The sequence below is a fragment of the Fusarium sambucinum genome, chromosome III, assembly GCF_050947815.1.
Source record: "Fusarium sambucinum isolate potato_lamoka chromosome III, whole genome shotgun sequence".
In the NCBI taxonomy this organism is placed as follows: domain Eukaryota; kingdom Fungi; phylum Ascomycota; class Sordariomycetes; order Hypocreales; family Nectriaceae; genus Fusarium; species Fusarium sambucinum.
Window position 1 is genome coordinate 1,231,792 of NC_139292.1, and position 18,445 is coordinate 1,250,236.

Genomic DNA, 18,445 nt, shown 5'->3' on the forward strand with positions numbered 1-18,445 from the left:
TTCGACCAATTCACCTTGAATCACATGCAATAACTTGTACCATTTCTTTTTAGTGGGATTTCACATGTCGAACAACTTCAACGAACAAGGATAGTACGGAACAAGGGGCGATATTGCATGCATCAGCAATCCAGGAACAGCATCCGTACCCTGGCCCCATTGAAAAGTCCGCGGGCCGACCCCGGTCGCGTGACGGCACATGTCAAGAGTAAAAAGACAAGTCTAAATCAACTGATAAAGATATTCAAGTTATCGCTGCCAAGATTAAATCTCCTTATATCACGATATTAATTGCTGCCGAGGATGTGTTGCATTGCTGGTTCCAAGCACGCTAGAATACTCAACAACATGTAGCTGCTGACAGTTTACCCCAACCAACAGATCCCTTTCACCCGGTTCGAATACGATAAGTCAGCAAAATCATAGTTGAGATTTATTAAGTGGTACATATTGAAACCAAATGGATAATAAATGTTGTGTATAGAACCTGTCCTGCGGTCTAACACAATACAAAACAATATACTCAATCCATCTTGACTGCAACCGTATCCTTCAACCTTGGTTCTTTCTCAGCCCCTTCAGCAATGCTGCCTTTTCCTCGTCTGCAGATGGATAAAGATCAAGCATACCGCCAGACATGGAACGCACCCGAGTAGACAATTTCCTAGTGTCCTTTTCTTCAGTTCTCTCGCCATTTCCAAAAACGGGCTTGAAAAAATCGTCGTAAACCGTCCAGGCCACATTAAAAAACACAGTCATGGTGACAGCGAGCCATCGAGGTACTTTGCCGGACTTATCAGCAAATACCTTAGACAATCCGACGATTGTGAGGAAGAAAAGGCCACTGAAGAACAAGAACAAAAATGCGCCAATCTTCTGTCGCCAAGTCGTTATCGTGTAGGGCTGCAGCGAATGCAACCAACGCTGGTATCCGTCAGGAAGTTCGTGTTCTTTAGCACCGTCCTTGATGAGATTGAGGTAGCGCGCACTGGCTTGTGCGTAGTCAGGCTCACGTTGAGGTCCAACCAAGAATCGATACCACCACTTCTTCTTGCGAGGGTCATCTGGTAGATCCTTATCGGGAATCTGAGGTGCAAAGAGCGTTCTTGACAAGAAGGGTTTGGGAATGTCCGGGAATGGCTTCTCAGGAATCGAGACCTTTGGTGGTAAGGGAATGCAAGGCACGACGATCTCCTTGTAACCCGCTCCACCACCCTCAGTGCGGATGATGGTGCCGTAATCTTCTTTTGTCACTTCGTAAACCACACCAATGAGACCTTCATCCCATTTCATCGACTCTGAACGAGGTGGCTGTGGGGGGTCGAAAGGTGGAATCGGCACCTTTGGGGGCAGCTTGGGCTTCTCAGGAAGCTTTCGGTAGTCGACATTTGCGAAACATGGCTCTCGATAGGGGATTCCAGGTAGATTGAACTTGAGCTCCAATGTCGGCACTGAAACATTCACTTGCGAAAGCGGACGGATCCCACGTACGCCCAGGAACGTCTCGGCAGCAAGGTTGGATCCATAAGCGAGGTAGAGGTAGGTCTTTGGAGCTGGATGGTCGCGATCGGCAACGTAATCTTCAGCAGATTGCGCTAGACGTTCGGCCGATGTGTAGGGGATGGAAGCAATCGATGGGTATTTCTTCGGTTCGGGCCGCTGCGTGAGAGCGCTGAGTTTGCGTAATACGACAGCGAGGCGGGTTTTGTTAGCAGCGTCGTCGGTGGCCATTTGGTTGGACATGGCGTCTTGGTGAGACGCAACTGTCAGCTTACAACGTGATGCGTGGTGCACAGATGTCGCTAGGTCGCGTTCCTTTCAAAAGTCCGAAAATAGAACTTGAAGGCGAGCGCTAGATGAACAACAACAAACTAGAGATCAACTCATGAGATTCGTTGACTTATAGATAAAATAGTCTGCATAATGGAGCGGGTCATAGATTCAGTTGGAGCGGAGATAGATTCTGTCCCGCCAACTGCTGAATAATGCCACGCGCGTGTAGTGACATGGGTACTGTTGGCTCGTCCGAGAGTCCGCAACAAAGTCCGCTATTATCTCCCGGACCGTCGGGATTCGCACAATGCGATGTACCGACTGCATGATTGATGATAAAGCATCTTTTTGCCAGTGGATTAGTTGTCGAGTTCGATTTGGACGTAAGGTGGCTCGATACTATTTCTTCAATATTGCAACATTATAGTAGGGCATGGGTAGTTGCTCATTGAGTCTTATAATGAGGGAGCTCGTAGGTCGCTTTAACCTTGAGAACACTCAGCTGAATTGGTGCTTTAGACGTCTGAGTGTTTGGTAAAATTTCAGTAGGAATCTAAATCGCATGCATGTATCAATTTTAATTACGAAGAGAGGAATTGTGCTGTTCCTAATGTAACAGTTATTCGTTGTTGTGTAGGCAGTAACCTTGTGAGCTCCTTCCACTCGTCGCTCCTGCCATCTGCCTCAAAGTGATGTCTTGCCAAATCTTCAACTTTAAACCACAGAGTTTCTTCTTCATCTTTCCGGTCATTCACTCCTTCATGGCCGAGGTCACGATTTGCTATTATTTTTCTCAGCTATCACTCACACGATAGCTGATGTCGAACAATAGCAATCCTAGAACTGTAAGTCAAAAAGCTCGACTTTAGTGAATCACTTCAATACCACCCAGCGCAACCACTGACACTCTAGCAGATTCCATGCCGCCATGACGAAAACGCGAAGTGGTGGGAAGCCTAATCAGCGTGCAAGACCTCAGTCACAGAGGAGTCAGATTGGCCAACTCGACACTACCCCGACAAGTCGGCACTTGCAGTCTCCCCAAGTGGACGATAACCCCGTACCTCCCAGCGCTCAGCAGCCAGAATCAGCCAATGAATTCGACGGTGATGTTGAGGATGACGATTTTGCCGAATTGTCTAAACAAATATTTTCCGAGGGTAATTCAACTCGTCGAAGCACACCTATTCATTCGCCTTACCACGACACTTCCAGCCAGAAATCGGGTTCGGGGAAGCTTCCTAGTACCCAGCCGTTGCCATCTCAGCTAGTTCCAGAGCATTTGACCAACAACTGGCAGCCTCTGATCGACTTCTCAGAGACAGCAACTACTGCCCGGCGAAGTTCGCCTTATCCACAGACCACACTATCTCAAGCAGCTAGTAATATGCGTGGGGAGTTACCCGAGTACAACTCTGTCCCCCAGCTACCAGGCACCATCCCCGACTCATTCGAGGATCCCATGGACCAGTTACCCGAGTACAACACTATTCCCCAACTACCAGGCACCATTCCCGACTCATACGAGATTCCTAGGGACCACTTATCGGCAGACGAGCTATATGATGCCACTCCAGAACCAGAGGACCGAGAGGAAGATATCACAAAGGGAAAGCAACATACTGCGAAGCTCAAGTCATCACAGAAATCGGGCGAGAAAAGCAGGACCACGGACTCTTCGAAGAAGGTCAAAGCTTCCCTACAAGTTTTACAAGACGAAGTTGGATCTGTCAAGGAAGAACCGTCTTCTTTTCCGCCTGAACAACCTGTAATGGGACGACGGAACCCAGCGAGAAATGCCAAACAAGTGCAAGAATCTCCTGAGCCAGCTCCTGGGTCAGCTGAGGCAAAGGCAAGTGTGACACGGCGCGGGAAACAAAGAGCCAAGCCAGCCTATAGATTTGATTCAAAAGATCAAGTCATAGAACCTCCGCAAGCGAAACCTGTGCGTACGTCCTTGGTGGAGAACATGATACAAGCTCATGCTGCCTCAACATCGCCTGATAAGAGCGCAAAGAAACCTACCCCCAAGTCAAAAAAGAAGGTCTCGCCCAAGACTGCTCCGAAGATCACACCAAAGGCTACTTCAAAGACCACACCAAAAGCCGTCCAAAAAGCTCCAGCAGTTTCTCAGAGAACTACACGCCAGTCTATTTTAAGAGGTCAGCATAATCAGCAGAACCCAGATAAAGCCAACGAAGAAAACAGCGGTATTTCTCCAGCTGGTCCTCCGGTGGAATCAAAGCCGAAGCCACCTGCAGTAAACCAGAGAACGACAAGAAAGGCAAAAGAGGAGCCGGTACCCTCGAAAGGTCAAGAGAGAACCAACTATGGCAATGACACTCAAGGATCTACCGACGATCCCATTATACTTTCAAGTGGTCGTAATAGTTCATCACCGTCTGACGACGATGAATTTGTTCCACCTACCGACCCAACTGAATTTTCACCCGAAGAGTTGATCCGCCCAGATACCGTCCCCCGAGTCGAAAGACAATCGCTTGTTGTCCCTGGGGAGCCGTTGGATGTTGCTCGAAACCAGCAGGAGCAGATCGTTGCCACAAGATCGGAAATTTCCAAGCCTATGCACCCTGCCCGTCGGACGGAGAAACAAGTCACTGCTCAGAAGAAGGCCATAACTGTCAAAGCGGACCCTAAAAACCCTGTCGAAGCTGGTTTTGGGATAACCAACCCAGAGCAGCCGATTAGGATCGGCCCAAGAGAGGTTCTATCGGCGCGGGATGCCAATGCCCTTGCCCAACGCCATACCTCTAAAATGAATACCCTGAAGAGGCCTCCATCTACAAGAGACCCGGTCGTTGATACCTCTGTACCACCTCATAAGGTCGTGAAGCGAACGCGAAGCTTCAGCGTCAGCCAGGTCAGTAGCCCGCTGCCGGTTGAAACAGCTGCGGTTCAGTTGCCCGAGGGAACAAGTTCCAGCGACAGAGGTGACGACGAAGATCCAACAGTATCACACAGTAACAAGCAGGCGCCAGTATATAGGGGATCCCAGCGCTTACGGGGCCATGCGGATTAGGTGTCCTCATATCCTCAGCACAGAGGACTACAGAAAGATTATCTGTCAAGTCTGGCAGCTGCAGATTCGAAACCCAAAAACAGAGTGAAAGAAAATCTGCAGCAGGAAAAAGTCGGTGACAGACGTTGGCAAGGTGAAGTCAGTGCAGCCAATCAAGATCTGTACGCTCAGATCACGGCCTCGCTCCGAGTGCGAGATGAACCCCCTAAAGTTCATGACGAGGGAAATGATAACAGCCCTGAACAAGAAGAGCTCACTGAATCAACACGCCCCAAGGGTCCGAGCGACGAGCTGGAAGAGAAACTCAATGGACTTGTCAAGGTATGATCCATAACGTTTTATGAACGCGATGCTGACATTTTTGAGACTCTGGTTGGTCATCTCCAAACCAAGGAAGCGACTATCTACCGAGGGGCGGACGCTTATCGCAAGAACGGTATTGACTCTGTGGAAAAGATCCAGCGGCGCTACACAAACGAAAGGCAGCAGCTCAAAGAAAGATGGAAGAAAGATACTGAGAGGTTTGTCCGTGGCTCACGGTCAATTACAGCAACCGTGGACAAGCGTGGTAAATCTCGACAAGAGGCTGGACACAAATTGGAAGAGACACTAGCAAGGCGCCGTCATCTGTTTGAAAGGGCAACAACAAGTTTACGTGGCCTTCATGGACGATTAATGGAGCGTCGAGATGAAGAGTATCAGGATTGAATATCATTTACAGAGTACGGATAGTGTAGGGTATTTTGAGATGTCAGGGTGCCAGCTGTGGGTACAATAATGGAGCGAAGAAAATCAGGGTTCAGACAGGGATGTGAACAGATTGGGATGGGTCAAGATTTACATCTGTTGATCTGGCAGATCGGTTAAGTTCAATGTAACAAGGCCAATTGACGATAGCTTTATTGAGAAGTAATGATTCCACGATGAACAATGTGTCCACTTGCAATTCTGGGCAAGTCGTGAAGAGATCTTAATGATTCAGATATTGGCCAGATAGAGATGGAACAATTCAAGGTTTGAGATCGGTGACAGCAAGCTTGTGGGGATGAATGGATGAATGGGGATTTAGCCGTTTTCGTTGAGGCTAGACTGGATAAGGGAAGCATCTTGTAGTGAAGTCGATGGTGGGAGACTTGCGGACACTGGCTGGAGTGAGGCAGAGTATCGATGTGATAACTATGAGATAGTTGAGAATTAGTATCTGAGTATATGCTTATCAGTTACATGTCAGTATGTCGTAGAGATAATTATAAAGATAATGGACCGCCGATTATTCCTTCAACCGTGGCTGGTGATGTCGTACAGGAATAGAGAATGGCATGCGGGCGGAGTTGACGATGACGCCGATGGTGTGGGTGACGTAGCTAACTCTGTGGCGCGGACGGTGTCATTCCCAAGTCCGAACGCATCATATAAGAGTCAAGACCTTGCTGAAGCCTTTTTAAGATAAAAATATATTGATTAATATTCGGATTCATAATTTCGCATTCATCGAATAATCTCTTTAACCGCCTGGACGTTTCACTTTTTTACCAACGCCTACACATAGACAGACCCCTGGACAACGCTTCTTTTTTACTTTCTTTTTTGTTACAAGTTTGAAACCTTGAGTGGCATGATGGGCTCGGACGAAGAGGGACATATTTCAACGCAAGGGCATGGGCACGGGTACGTGTTTTAAATGAACTGTTTCGTTTTATTGTTTCGGTTTCATCTGTTTCGGTTTGTTTGAGAACGATTGTTGTTTCGTCTGTTGAGTGATGGACACAAAGTATTGTCGTCATATGACTCTTTTGCATGCCTGTCATCAGGACCAAAGTCTAGGTCGTCGACGAAATTAGAGGTCACTTTATGCTATGATCTTGGTCATTCATTTCTGTACCTTGAGATTTAGGAGGCTGTCGCTTACAAGTCGGGGGCCTCCAGGGCATTGCGCTAGTGCTCAGTGCCGTTCTGCCCCGCATTCGGGCTTGGCTTCGCTTCTATGCACGGGCTGAGCCTCCCGCGAACCCCAAGTGGACGCGCGGGCAAACGAGACGCAGACGCAGAACAGACAGAAGCAAAGCATGCACCGCCCTCGCTCCAGTTTTTTTTCTTCCTCACTCTTCACTTTTTTTTTCTACTTCCCCCCAACCGTTTACTTTTAAGATCAAACTGCGGTTCACCATCTTCAAACCCAACTCGACTCTATTAATAAGAGTCTATTGTGTATGAAATTTCCCCTTTACTGTTCTGTGCTGTCCCTATAACCCCGCCCTTTCCCCCTACACATTGGCCCTTTCCCGTTAATCACTTACACTCCCACTGCCACCGCTCTCTCAAGTGACTTTGCATTCATCGCAAATCACTTTACTTTACTTCCCGCCCGCAACTACTTCCATTCTACACTTTATTCTTCACAAACCACATAATTGCAACTTTCGCTGTACCAACGTCTACAACTCGGTTGAATCATCTAACATCCTTGCCTTAGCCGCTTGCACGGTTTACTCACTTTTCGGAGTCGCCGATCACGACCAGGCAGCTCAAGCTCAGCTGATACTACGGACTCAACCGCAAACTCCGACTACGAGGCGACGCCTGCAGATTCAACTTTATCCACAGAGATAACACCCCGTTCTTCTACTTCGTCGACTTCATCAACATCCTCTACAAATACCAAAAACAGGATGCCGTTTCGTCAGAGGATGGCCCGCCACTTTGGCGATTCGGTATGTGCTACCCCCGCATTATGCGCACATGCCTGCCATTAATGTATCATCGTCAAGATGCGCGTTGATCGGTTATGCATGGAATGCGATTTCTAGTAGCGTTGACGCTAACGCCCAATCAATAGCTCGCTCCTGAGAAGCCATATCTCAGTTACTACGACGTTCTGTTGACAGCCGAAGACATCAAGGCTCTTAAGCATGACTGGTTAACCGACAACAATATCGCTTTCTGGGAAGAGTATCTCGAGCGCGAAACTCTCCCCAAGTACCCCCAAGCTCGCATCGTTCTGCTCCGCCCCAGCATGACATTTCTTCTCATGAAGGAACCGGACACTCGATCAATCCAATCCGCTCTTCCCGATTTCTCCAAGGTTACGCATATATTTCTACCCATCAACGATAATCGTAATGTGAGTGTCGCTGAGGGTGGTAGCCATTGGTCGCTGCTTCTCGTCTCTACTCTTGATGGTGTAGCCTTTCACTACGACTCGCTTGGCGGCGCCAACTACTCCGAGGCCAATGTCGCTACACGCAAGCTTGCCAACATACTCGGTCGACCTCTCCGATTTATCAACTTGGAGGATTGTCCCCAGCAGGAAAACGGCAGCGATTGCGGTGTCTTTGTGTGCCTCTTGATGCGACACCTCCTTGTCAAGCGTCTTCTGTGCGCTAATGCCCGCGAGAAGGTATCGATGAGCATGGGTGGAAAGATGGTTGATAGCTACGGCGGGCGTAAGGAAATGATGCGAATAATCGAAAATCTCCGAAAGGAAGGAGAGCGAAGGCGATCGTGAGTGTTTGCCACCTGTAATGTTGACCTGCAAGACATCTAACTTTAATAGACGAAGCGCTAGTCCCTTTTCGAACAAGACACCACCGCGGATCGAATAGAGAACGGACTGCTACGGCTCTTGCGAAGAATTTGAGGACCTCGTGAGAGAGCTTCTAGGAGAAAAGCAGGCTGCAAATAGTGGCAAGACAGCTCCGGCCAAGATTGCTGTGGTCAAGACTACTCCAATCAAGACCCCGGCCCAAACGACTCCGGTCAAGCGAGTTTTGCCTCCTTGGACTGGAATGAGAGACTTTGGTCGCCCCAAAAATTGGCAACCTCGATCGGCTCCATCTATACTTGGCGGTCGAATCACCAAAGAGCCCCGGAATTCGAGTCCTCCCACGCCTGTCAAGATCCGAAGCAAGCGGCCTTCAAACGCTGTAACAACACCTCAAATTCGCAATGCCATCCAAACATGATGCTGTTCTACTACTGTAATGAGATTTACGAAGGATGCTACGCGTTCACGGTCGATTACTTCATTTTTTGTTCTGATTTCCCATTCGAGCTTTTAGCTTGTGCGAGAATTTGCTTTTGCTACATGGCGTTGGTGGTAGCGAAGAGTAGCGAGGAGCAGCGAGGAGATGCGTTCTCATGTAAGCGATAGAGGAGCAGTGCCCGCGTTTATGACGTTTTATTATTGGCTTTCATCATCTTTATCCCCAGATATCAAGTAATGCAAGGGGTTTGCGAGTTAGCGACTGAGGCGTTGGTTAGGTACGGGAAAAGATACAGTATCTAGTGCTGAGCATAGCCTATGAAGAACATGATATTCTGTTAACACATCTGAAGCGTGAGACGAAATTAGTAGACCAATTTATGCTGCTTAGACTGTACTTCCTAGGCTATTTGTCTTTATAGCCTAAAGCCTGGTCCATTCTGCTACCCACTGGCTTATGAAGAACGAGTATGATATTGATTGAACATGTCTACGATTCAATGAATGTAAATTATCTGAAACCCAAACTTGGAGGTCCAACTCCTGAACGCCCAGTAGATTCTATGCAGTGATGTACCTACGCCTGTTGACTAACTTCCGAATCACAATGCTTTTGGTATCTTAATCTCTGTTCTCATCGTCTGATTCAGTTCTTTCCAGCAAAAGCAGGGTTCTGCTCCATCGTTGAAGAGATATATCCTCTCAACGCCGCCCATCGATTCGCAGTAACCGCAGGAGCAGTCTTCTTTTCCTCGTCCATATTTTCGTCTTGTTGAACAGGCTTTACTTCGTCCTGTGCCGTCAACCTTGCCATACTAACTCCGAACCTCTCCATCTCACCCTTGACGACCTTTTCCTTCTTCTTCAGCGCACCCTTCTTGCTCTTCAAACTCTTGTGACGAATCTTGCCCTGCTGCTCTGCATCAGCCTCTTCTAGCTCTGGCAGCGCATCAGCTAGACTGTCAAGAGTGGTGGTGAGCTTCTTGGAAGGACGGCGACGCTTGGTGGACTTTGAGATGCGCGCTGTTTGAATTCGGGATACGAAGGAAGAGTGCTTGATGAGGCGCTTGTCGCGTTTGCTGGAGAGGAAGGAATCTGTTACGGCGGCATCGTCGCGGAAGACTTTTTGAGGTGCTTGGGGGTGGATTTGGCCTGTTACGCGCTGGTGGCGGAGGGTTCGAGCAGAGGGCTTTTTGAGACCTGGTGGTAGAGGAGCCTGGGAGTGTTAGTTGGTATTTGGATTTGTATGGATGAGGTTTGTACCATTTTGGATTGTGGTTGGAGGATGTGTGATGTAAGTAACGAATTGGGATTGACAAGGTTGAAGAATTGATGGAAACATTTTCGGTGAGTGTGCTTCACCGAGGTGATGGTGGGGTACACCGAGCGTGGAACAAAAAGGTTGACCATTAAAGGCTAGGCTACAAAAATAAATAGCTTAAATTGTCGGGTTTGAGTGGTATAGCCTGCTCCACTAATTTCGTCCTCTATGTTTCTAGCGGCCAACCTTTCTGGCCTGATGGAGGGGCATTTTTACTACGTAAAGGTCATGCATGTATATTGAAGTATTGGATAAATAAGAAGATAACATTAGTTGATTGTATGTATGGTAAACTTTCAGTAGCATAATTAAAACTTCTTGTTTTTAGCATCATTTACTTGATTATCCCATGATGATGAAAGCGACTATCATCATGGTGGGGTCAATCATGTCTTTCCGAGACATCTCATAACTTTGAACTTACATCTATCTGCATGACATCGTCACACTGGCCATGGAGACTGTTGATAAACTCCGAAGCGAAATCGCAAAGCGAGAAGCTGAGCTTGCAGATCTACGCTCCCAACTCGCAGCCGCAGAATCCGAAGCTCGCAAGACTGAAACACAAGAGTCATGGAAATGGCCTCTCAACGACCACGAATATGAGCGCTATAGCAGACAAATGATTGTTCCTAATTTCGGGCTACAAGGTGAGTCTTCATATTACTCGTATTATAGTATAGCGCTGACAGTGGTGTAGGTCAACTGCGCTTGCGAAAGGCCAGAGTACTGCTTGTGGGCGCTGGAGGTTTGGGATGTCCTGCTGCGGCGTACCTAGCTGGCTCAGGCGTTGGAACTATTGGTCTTGTTGACGGCGATGAAGTCGAGGTTTCCAATTTGCATCGTCAAATTGCGCATTCAACCGGACGTGTGGGCATGAGCAAGGTGCAGAGTGCAATCACCTATCTTAAAGAGTAAGATGCCCTTCCAGTAGGAGGACAATCGACTAACTGATCAAGGCTTAACCCGACGATAACTTATCATGCGTACAACACTCATCTTACACCTCAAAATGCTCAGGATATTGTGTCCGAATATGATTTGGTACTGGACTGTACGGATCATCCTACGTCTCGCTATCTCATCTCAGACATTTGCGTTCTTCTATCAAAGCCTCTCGTCTCGGCGTCTGCATTCCAAACCTCTGGTCAACTAATCATTCTCAACAACCCCCCTGGCAAAGGTCCTTGTTATCGCTGTGTCTTTCCTACCCCGCCGCCACCAGACAGCGTGGTAGGATGTGGTGAAGGCGGCATCATTGGGCCAATTGTTGGTACTATGGGTGTTTTACAAGCCCTTGAGGCGATCAAGTTGATTTCGAGAGGTGATCTTGAGATTCATGGAGAAGCCAAGACACCCATGCTGTTGCTTTTCACAGGCACCGCAGACACACCGTTCCGATCTGTCAGGATGAGAGGAAAGAGAAAGACCTGCTTGGCTTGTGGTGATGAGAATGGATTGACACTGGAAGAGCTCAAGACATCAATGGATTATGTCCAGTTTTGTGGTGTCAGACAACCAGTTCAATTGCTTACCTCCGACGAACGAGTAACGGCAAAGGAGTATGAGACGATATCAAAGTCAGAGGATAAGGGCTTGTTGGTTGATGTTCGAGAAAAGGAACATTTCGACCTCTGCAATATCTCGGGTTCAGTCAACATCCCCATCAGTCGCTTCATGAGCGCTCGTGGTGAAGCCACACCCGAAGGTTGGCCTAGCGATCTGTCACCATCTACACCTATATACCTGGTATGCAGAGTCGGAAACGACTCGCAGATCGCTGCGCAGAAACTCAAGACTCTGGGTATCGGAAACAATGGGGAGCGGTTCATTGGTGATATTTCTGGTGGAATTAAGTCATGGAAAGACACTGTCGATCCTACTGTACCTTTTATATAAGCACCTTCGGGCGAGAATAGCAAAATAATAGCACAATAAAGAAAAGGGGATAAGTATTGGATAAGAGATTTTAATGATACACATACAACGCCCGCGTTAAACCAGGCAACACCTGGGGCCATTGTACCCGCAGAGCCATTATATCCATCGTTTTGCCAGTCAACAAGACTTGGTAGTTTGAAATGCGATTTTGTTTTGATTACACAAAGTTGGCAGTCTTCTTTTTGTTAAATGCCTTTTGATCTTTTAGCCATTGGCGGTATCCAGCTACACTTGAGATCTTTTCGCCATAGAAATCAGGGACTAGATGACGTTAGTTGAAAGAAAATTAGCCGGGGCAAAAAAACTTACCAGGGTTGCTGGCGCTCGAGTTGGTGGGGTCAACTCGGTTCTTCTTGATGCGCTCAAAGAAAATAGCCTCCTTCTGGGTGATTTGCTTCTTCCATTGACGGTTCAGGATGTAAAACACTTGGTTTCCCATACTAGGTCCGCTCAACCATCCAAGTCCAGAAAACGCGAGCGTCATAAGTCCCAGCGTCATGAACGGATCGAGAGGAATCTGAGAAATGATCGGTTCCGCACTGCCCGTCGAAAGAAAAATGGCTCCTGCGCTGCCGGCAAACATTCCATTGGTGACGGAGAAGAGAATTTGGTATCGTCTACGCTTGACTCGAAGCTTGAAGAAGCTGTTCCAGTCCAGAGCGGGGAGGCCAGGCGCAGGCTGCTGGGCTGTTGGTGGTGTGCTCTGGACGGGTTGAGCAGGTTGAGCCTTATCAGAGGCGGCGCGAGAAAAAGACTTGTTGATAGAAATTGCGGGCGTGAAGTATTGCTGTCGGAATGGCGAGCGCGAGAGGCATGATGCGGGACGAGCGGCAGAGATGGTTGAGAAGGAAGCTTTCGGAGATCGCACGAGACTTGTCGCAGGCATGCGCAAGACAAAAGTCTTGAGCGGAGAAGTCATGTTGGAGAAGTTTGTTCAAGTCAATTGAGAAGAACAGACGAAATTTAATTAATTGACGATGAAGTGGAGATTGAAGAATGTCGTTGTGCCGTCGGCAATTTTTGGTGTGACGTGGGGATGCTGAAGCTCGGGTAGAGCTGTTCGTGATCTCATGGCCGATGGAAAAGTTTGGCGCTTGATTAGACGCCTAAGCGCAGCCGCTTTAACAGGTCAGTCAAAATAGGTATAGCCCCGCCTACCCCCTAAAAAGGCCAGGCTATATAGCAATTTTAGATTAAATATTATAAAAGCTATATAGCTATATAAAGAATTATGATTGTAATTCTTTCATTACGTATACTATTAACTATTTCTTTAAGCCTTAAAAAACTAAAGAATATTTTTTCCTTGTATTTTTATTTCTTTATTATTTTTTCTGCTTCCTTTGAGACAGTCTTTATTATTCAAGACCTTTGTTGAGACCCTTGTTAGCTTAGTCATTGTTTAATACCCTTTTAGAGTTGTAGCTCCCAGACTACCAACCTCTAGAAATACGCCGCGTCGGACTGGGAGTTGTACTGGACATCAGAAACGATCGACAAATTGCCTTTTCATACGAATCTTTTTTCCATACAGTTAAATGGTCAAGACGCCCTGTTTCGCATTGGCGATCACTTCCTACACGGTTTACGGCAACTGGCGTCGCGAGTCACAGCGGTTCAAGCGAAGACGCGATGGAGTCGATTCAACAACAACTTGAGCCCACGAGCCCTAAAAAGCGAAAACCACACGAATCGAGCAAATCGCGAGTAGTTGTACATGTCACAGCGAGACCAAAAGATTATATACCCGGGAAGGGACCAGAACTGCAGCGCATAAGCTTGCTCCCACCACAAGACTCAACAGCTTATATACTCGAGAGAATTATACTGCCTTCGCCTGGGTTAGCTGCAGATGGAAACCCTCTACCGAGACGAATGACATATATCGTGGCGTGGCATGATCTCCCTGCGGCGCAACTGCTAGTTCCTGCCATGGACATCTTGGAATACGTCTCCCCGCGAGAACTGGAGGAGTGGGAATTCGCAAACACTGAGGAACAAATGGACAAGGTGACTGAGAAGGAACAGACACAAACTGGCGATGCGCCTAAACCCAGAAGACGCGGAAGACCACCTAAACACAGCAAGATAGAAACTGCTGTTGTTGCGGCACCGAATGATGACGACAATGCTGTACAAAGAGGCGCTATGACGATAGCTACGCCGACAAAGAACAGATTAAAAGACTTTGAGGGGTTATCGGATGAAGATGCGGCTCCAGCACAATTGCAATGGGAGACAACTGGCGAGTCAGCTGGGACTGACGACCAAGGATTGTCCGGTGGAGGAGATTCAGATGGCTTTGGAAGCACACGCGCTGGTGCGCAAACCGATCAGTTGCGTGATTCGGGATCTCAGTACCATGGATCGAAACAAAACCAACCCCCTGTCATAGAAATCGAGTCTTCCTCTTCAGCGACCTCATCACGACAAAGTACGCCGAAAGTAACAGCTACCAAGTCAGCGTCCAAGGGGAAAAGGAGAGCAGACAAGCCCAAGAAGAAGACAGCGATTAATGGCGCATTGAACGGCTTGCAAGTTACAGAGTCAACTCCGGAATCAATTTGGTCGCCGCAAGAGACAGTTACGTACTCGAATTCAGGCGTTGAGACACCTGATCCTGAACCAAGCCCCGTGACGGCAAGACTCGTTGAGGAAGCTGCCTCAATGCAGAATAAGAAGTTCAAAAAACCAAAATCTGAGAAGTCATCAAAGTCCGAGTCGAAGACGCCAAAAGTCTCACAGCCACCTCCCCAACAAGATCCTTTGCAGAGTACAGAGCAACCTGAAGAGCCAGATGAACCAGAGGAGCCAGACTGGGAAGTCAAGCGCATTGAGGGCATGGAAATGTTCGAGGTAGAAGGAGGAGATCTTGTGCGCCACTTCAAAGTCCGCTGGGAGGGAGACTGGCCTCCAGATCAGAATCCAACGTGGGAGCCTGAAAGCAATCTCCCGGATGAGCTTGTCCGAAGGTATCTCAAGAACCGTAAAAGGAAACGCCCTGGAGCAGAGAAACGCACTGGAGGCGAGAAACCAAAAAAGTCTGCTGCTGCTACACAACCCCCTGTGGCGCCCACATATAAATCTAAGAAGTCTATGAAGCAGACGACGTTATCATGGGGTATTCCAGCGAAGCAATTCAGGAGCGTTACCGAGGCCTTTGAAGGACTTGAGGAAGACGAGCTTTCCATGCCACAGTATGACGAGGCACCGATCCAAGAGCAAGATGAAGATGAAGACGAGCTTTTCATCGTCGAGGAACCGCCTATCAAGAAAAGTCGAACCAAGATGTGGGTTGGAAATGGATTAGATCGCACATGATTACATTGGAAGAAAAAAGTGCTTGGCTTTCGGAGTTTGGACAGGTCAAGGCCTTTTATCGGGGAAGGCTTTTTACATTAGCGAGGCGTCAAGTCGTTAGGTAAAACACATTCACATTCACAGCGCAAATAGCATTAGAGATACCCAGGATTAACAAAGAAGCTTGTTACTATCTGAATGAATTGCTACCCATTTGGTGCATTTGCGAATTCTGAAGATGCGTGTCTGATGAGGTGATTTCTCTTTCGAGATGTCGCGAATTGGTGCCGTGATACCTGGTCTTGCATGTGTCTAAGAAGCAATCGATGGGCCGGTAGAAATAGTCGAAAAGCAGAACAAGGGGAAAGGGGAATAAGACCAATGGTCTACGGAAATATGTTGTCCGTCTTAATTAGTGTGCTGAGCAAAAGATAAAAGTCGAGTGTCCGAATGAAAATTGCGCTTGATCTGGATGAAATATAGAGACGTGAAGACGGTATCGAGTCGTAACTCTTCCAAGGTCTTTGTCGTTGCCAGTCATATGGGTATAATAAATAAAGGGGGACGTGTCGTATGTGCAAGAGGGTATCGAGTCTAAAGACTCTTCCAATGTCTTGGTTGCGGTGCTGATAATAGCGCAGAGAAAATGTAGAGATGCAAAGACGGTATCGAGTCGTGACTCTTCCAAGGTCTTGGTGATGGTGGAGGCAAAGTTGTCATCTTAATTGCTGGTACTGATAACCTTTCGAATGAGATCAGGCTGAGAGTAGGACAGGATGTAGTCTGGTATAGCAGCCTGCTCTAATATCTCCCCTGAGTACCATTTGGGAAGGCCGTGTAGATCGTTGTATGCACGACGGGCGGCAGCAACGTGGGCGTAAGCATAGTAACTGCGCAAATCGATACCCTGCGTTTTGGAGTATTCGTCCCAGAAGGTCGCCCATGCTGGGTCAAAGATATAGATCTCTTTGAGGCGACTGAGCTCGGTATTGAGAACAGAATAGTAGAGGTCTCGAGGGGCAGTCGTGTTGGACCTGTCGAAAACATAAATTGTGTCATGTATCAGTATGTACCGCGCGTCTTCCGTGTTGACTCTTGCGGTGATCTGTTGTAGAGTGACATGTCGCAGTTTGCCGTGATCTCCCACGATTGTTGCGCCTGATGAAGCGAGACTAGAACCAAGGGGTGCTTGCTTGATTGAGGATGTTGAAGGGGCATGTTTTCCGACCTGTGTAGACGGGTTAAGATTGAATGGCTTTTTATTCCAGCGTTTCTCAACATGGTTGGGATCCACGTGCTTGATGTGTCCGTTTTCTTCCATTTCCAACTCTGTCACGTCTCGATCCGATGTTGTCCATTCCATTGTGATCATTGCTGGTACTGGTTTGTAGGGAGAGAAGTAGCCTCGAATAAGGTGGCTACAACAACGTGTGGACTCGAATATATTGGTGAATTCCACCTTTAGGTGGTTGTCGGTCGCATCCTCATCAACGTTGGTCATGATCCAGGCGTCGACGATGTGGCTAATGCCGAAATGTTTGAAAAATGCCCAGATAGAGGTTACGGGGAAATCCTCGAATTGAAGGCATCTCCCAGATGAACCGTTGTTTTGGATCTGGTAGCTTTCTGGGTGCGTGGACGTAATTGCATTCGAGGGTGTCAGGATTTTCTTTGCGATAATTTGGTGGTGCAATTCCCAAAGATCTTCGAACCAGAGGCCAATCGCCGAAACAAAATGGACATAACGGGTTGCACTCTGTTCCGAGGCGAACTCTACGACAGCCATTAGCTGCCCTGGCACCGTATCCGCGCGGAGATCACGGCTGACGAAGATGTTGATGACGCCCCCGAGGCCTGCGACTCCCCTGGCCACCTGGGCGACCGTGGTCGACCCAGGTAGGCCAGTGAGGAGAACACGCCGGGAAATGACAGCGCAATAATTCGCATCGAAGCGAGTGAGACCGACGTGGTGGTTATCTCCTTGAGCCATTGCGACAAAATCCTGTGGGAGGCTGACTCCCAGGGTGGTCTTGGGCATTCTCCTCTTAATAGTGTAAGAGGCGAGTTCCTCTCGGGAAGTTGTCGCCTTTTATAATTAGTAATGTGGAGAGAGATAGGATGAAAGCACTTACCGGGGAGTAGGCGCCGCGGGCCAGGATGAACCTGAGGCAAAAGAGCCTCGTCTCTGATTCATCGATGACCCGGTCGAGGTCATCCAACCGGGCCACCGCCTGACCCGCCCCTGGCCCCCCTAGCTGAACTTCCCGCTAGGATGTGCGTTAGAAGAATGTTTGAATCCTGGCTACTTGATGTAGAATTGTTTAACTTACGAGGAGCTCTGCCCTCCTCTCCAAGAGCATCTGTACATGTGCTTCTCTCTCTTTGGTGTCTGACATGTTTCCGCTGGAGGTCCAAGATGTTAGCAAATTAAATAATCATATCCAAAGGGGGAGGGGGGAGGAGGGGATAGACGGAGTACCACGCTCCACGAAGAGAAGGGAGAGAAAGGCGCGATGTGTGCAAGGCGGTACCAGTTTGCGAAGGGATCTTCCCCGTTCTGATGTAGATGTTGCGTTGATGAGTCCGGTGGATGCGGGCAACCGGCGTGTTCTTGTGAGGAAAGAGATCATGAACATGGAAGGGAAAGGGAATGGGGCAGAGAGCGAGGGATGGGGAAACAAACGATCGAGGAAGACTTACTTGTTGTTGTGTGGTTGTTTGTTTTGTGTTTCTTCTCGCCTGTCGAGTTGATATTTAGTGCACTCTTGTTAGGGCTTTGGGCATTGGTATAAATTTACTGGTACCAAGACTGCACTCGGACAGAGTGATTTCAGGAGCAGAACATTCATTAATCCACTATTAAGCCTACAGTAACGGGATACTTAAAAATAAATATCAACTACGGAGGGTGTGACTGCACTTGGTATATTATACGACAGTAGATCCAGAATATATGAATCTGTTTCGTTTTTGGCTATTGTGAACTTGCTCGGAGGTCTAGATTAAGTATTTGGCAAAACGAGGAATACTTATTTTCGGGAGATTCGTTAAGTTGCCTTATGGGCAGTCCACAGGCGGACAACGCAAT

General features: G+C 48.0%; 8 protein-coding genes across 8 annotated transcripts; 4 read left to right on the forward strand and 4 right to left on the reverse strand.

The window, feature by feature from the left end:
* Window positions 1-552: 552 nt before the first annotated feature.
* On the reverse strand, window positions 553-1,743 carry FSST1_010611 (uncharacterized protein; the record flags this gene model as incomplete). The annotated part of the gene is made up of 1 exon (XM_083233660.1): window positions 553-1,743. The coding sequence occupies one exon, from the start codon at window positions 1,741-1,743 to the stop codon at window positions 553-555; it is 1,191 nt and encodes a 396-aa protein (XP_083080307.1).
* Window positions 1,744-2,701: 958 nt separating this feature from the next.
* FSST1_010612 (uncharacterized protein) lies at window positions 2,702-5,521 on the forward strand (the record flags this gene model as incomplete). Its single annotated transcript, XM_083233663.1, has 3 exons — window positions 2,702-4,771; window positions 4,847-5,134; window positions 5,180-5,521. The coding sequence occupies 3 exons, from the start codon at window positions 2,702-2,704 to the stop codon at window positions 5,519-5,521; spliced, it is 2,700 nt and encodes an 899-aa protein (XP_083080308.1).
* Window positions 5,522-6,431: 910 nt separating this feature from the next.
* FSST1_010613 (uncharacterized protein) lies at window positions 6,432-8,775 on the forward strand (the record flags this gene model as incomplete). The annotated part of the gene is made up of 4 exons (XM_083233664.1): window positions 6,432-6,481; window positions 7,287-7,524; window positions 7,650-8,314; window positions 8,418-8,775. The coding sequence occupies 4 exons, from the start codon at window positions 6,432-6,434 to the stop codon at window positions 8,773-8,775; spliced, it is 1,311 nt and encodes a 436-aa protein (XP_083080309.1).
* Window positions 8,776-9,441: 666 nt separating this feature from the next.
* Window positions 9,442-10,061, reverse strand: FSST1_010614 (ribosome biogenesis protein SLX9-domain-containing protein; the record flags this gene model as incomplete). The annotated part of the gene is made up of 2 exons (XM_083233665.1): window positions 9,442-10,011; window positions 10,059-10,061. The coding sequence occupies 2 exons, from the start codon at window positions 10,059-10,061 to the stop codon at window positions 9,442-9,444; spliced, it is 573 nt and encodes a 190-aa protein (XP_083080310.1).
* Window positions 10,062-10,570: 509 nt separating this feature from the next.
* FSST1_010615 (uncharacterized protein) lies at window positions 10,571-12,015 on the forward strand (the record flags this gene model as incomplete). The annotated part of the gene is made up of 3 exons (XM_083233666.1): window positions 10,571-10,766; window positions 10,817-11,030; window positions 11,076-12,015. 3 exons carry the CDS (start codon window positions 10,571-10,573, stop codon window positions 12,013-12,015), a joined length of 1,350 nt encoding a protein of 449 aa, XP_083080311.1.
* Window positions 12,016-12,214: 199 nt separating this feature from the next.
* Window positions 12,215-12,976, reverse strand: FSST1_010616 (presequence translocated-associated motor subunit PAM17; the record flags this gene model as incomplete). Its single annotated transcript, XM_083233667.1, has 2 exons — window positions 12,215-12,318; window positions 12,367-12,976. The coding sequence occupies 2 exons, from the start codon at window positions 12,974-12,976 to the stop codon at window positions 12,215-12,217; spliced, it is 714 nt and encodes a 237-aa protein (XP_083080312.1).
* A 713-nt stretch (window positions 12,977-13,689) lies between these two features.
* FSST1_010617 (chromo domain-containing protein) lies at window positions 13,690-15,378 on the forward strand (the record flags this gene model as incomplete). The annotated part of the gene is made up of 1 exon (XM_083233668.1): window positions 13,690-15,378. One exon carries the CDS (start codon window positions 13,690-13,692, stop codon window positions 15,376-15,378), a length of 1,689 nt encoding a protein of 562 aa, XP_083080313.1.
* A 700-nt stretch (window positions 15,379-16,078) lies between these two features.
* Window positions 16,079-17,753, reverse strand: FSST1_010618 (uncharacterized protein; the record flags this gene model as incomplete). The annotated part of the gene is made up of 3 exons (XM_083233669.1): window positions 16,079-17,443; window positions 17,490-17,624; window positions 17,688-17,753. The coding sequence occupies 3 exons, from the start codon at window positions 17,751-17,753 to the stop codon at window positions 16,079-16,081; spliced, it is 1,566 nt and encodes a 521-aa protein (XP_083080314.1).
* Window positions 17,754-18,445: the final 692 nt, after the last annotated feature.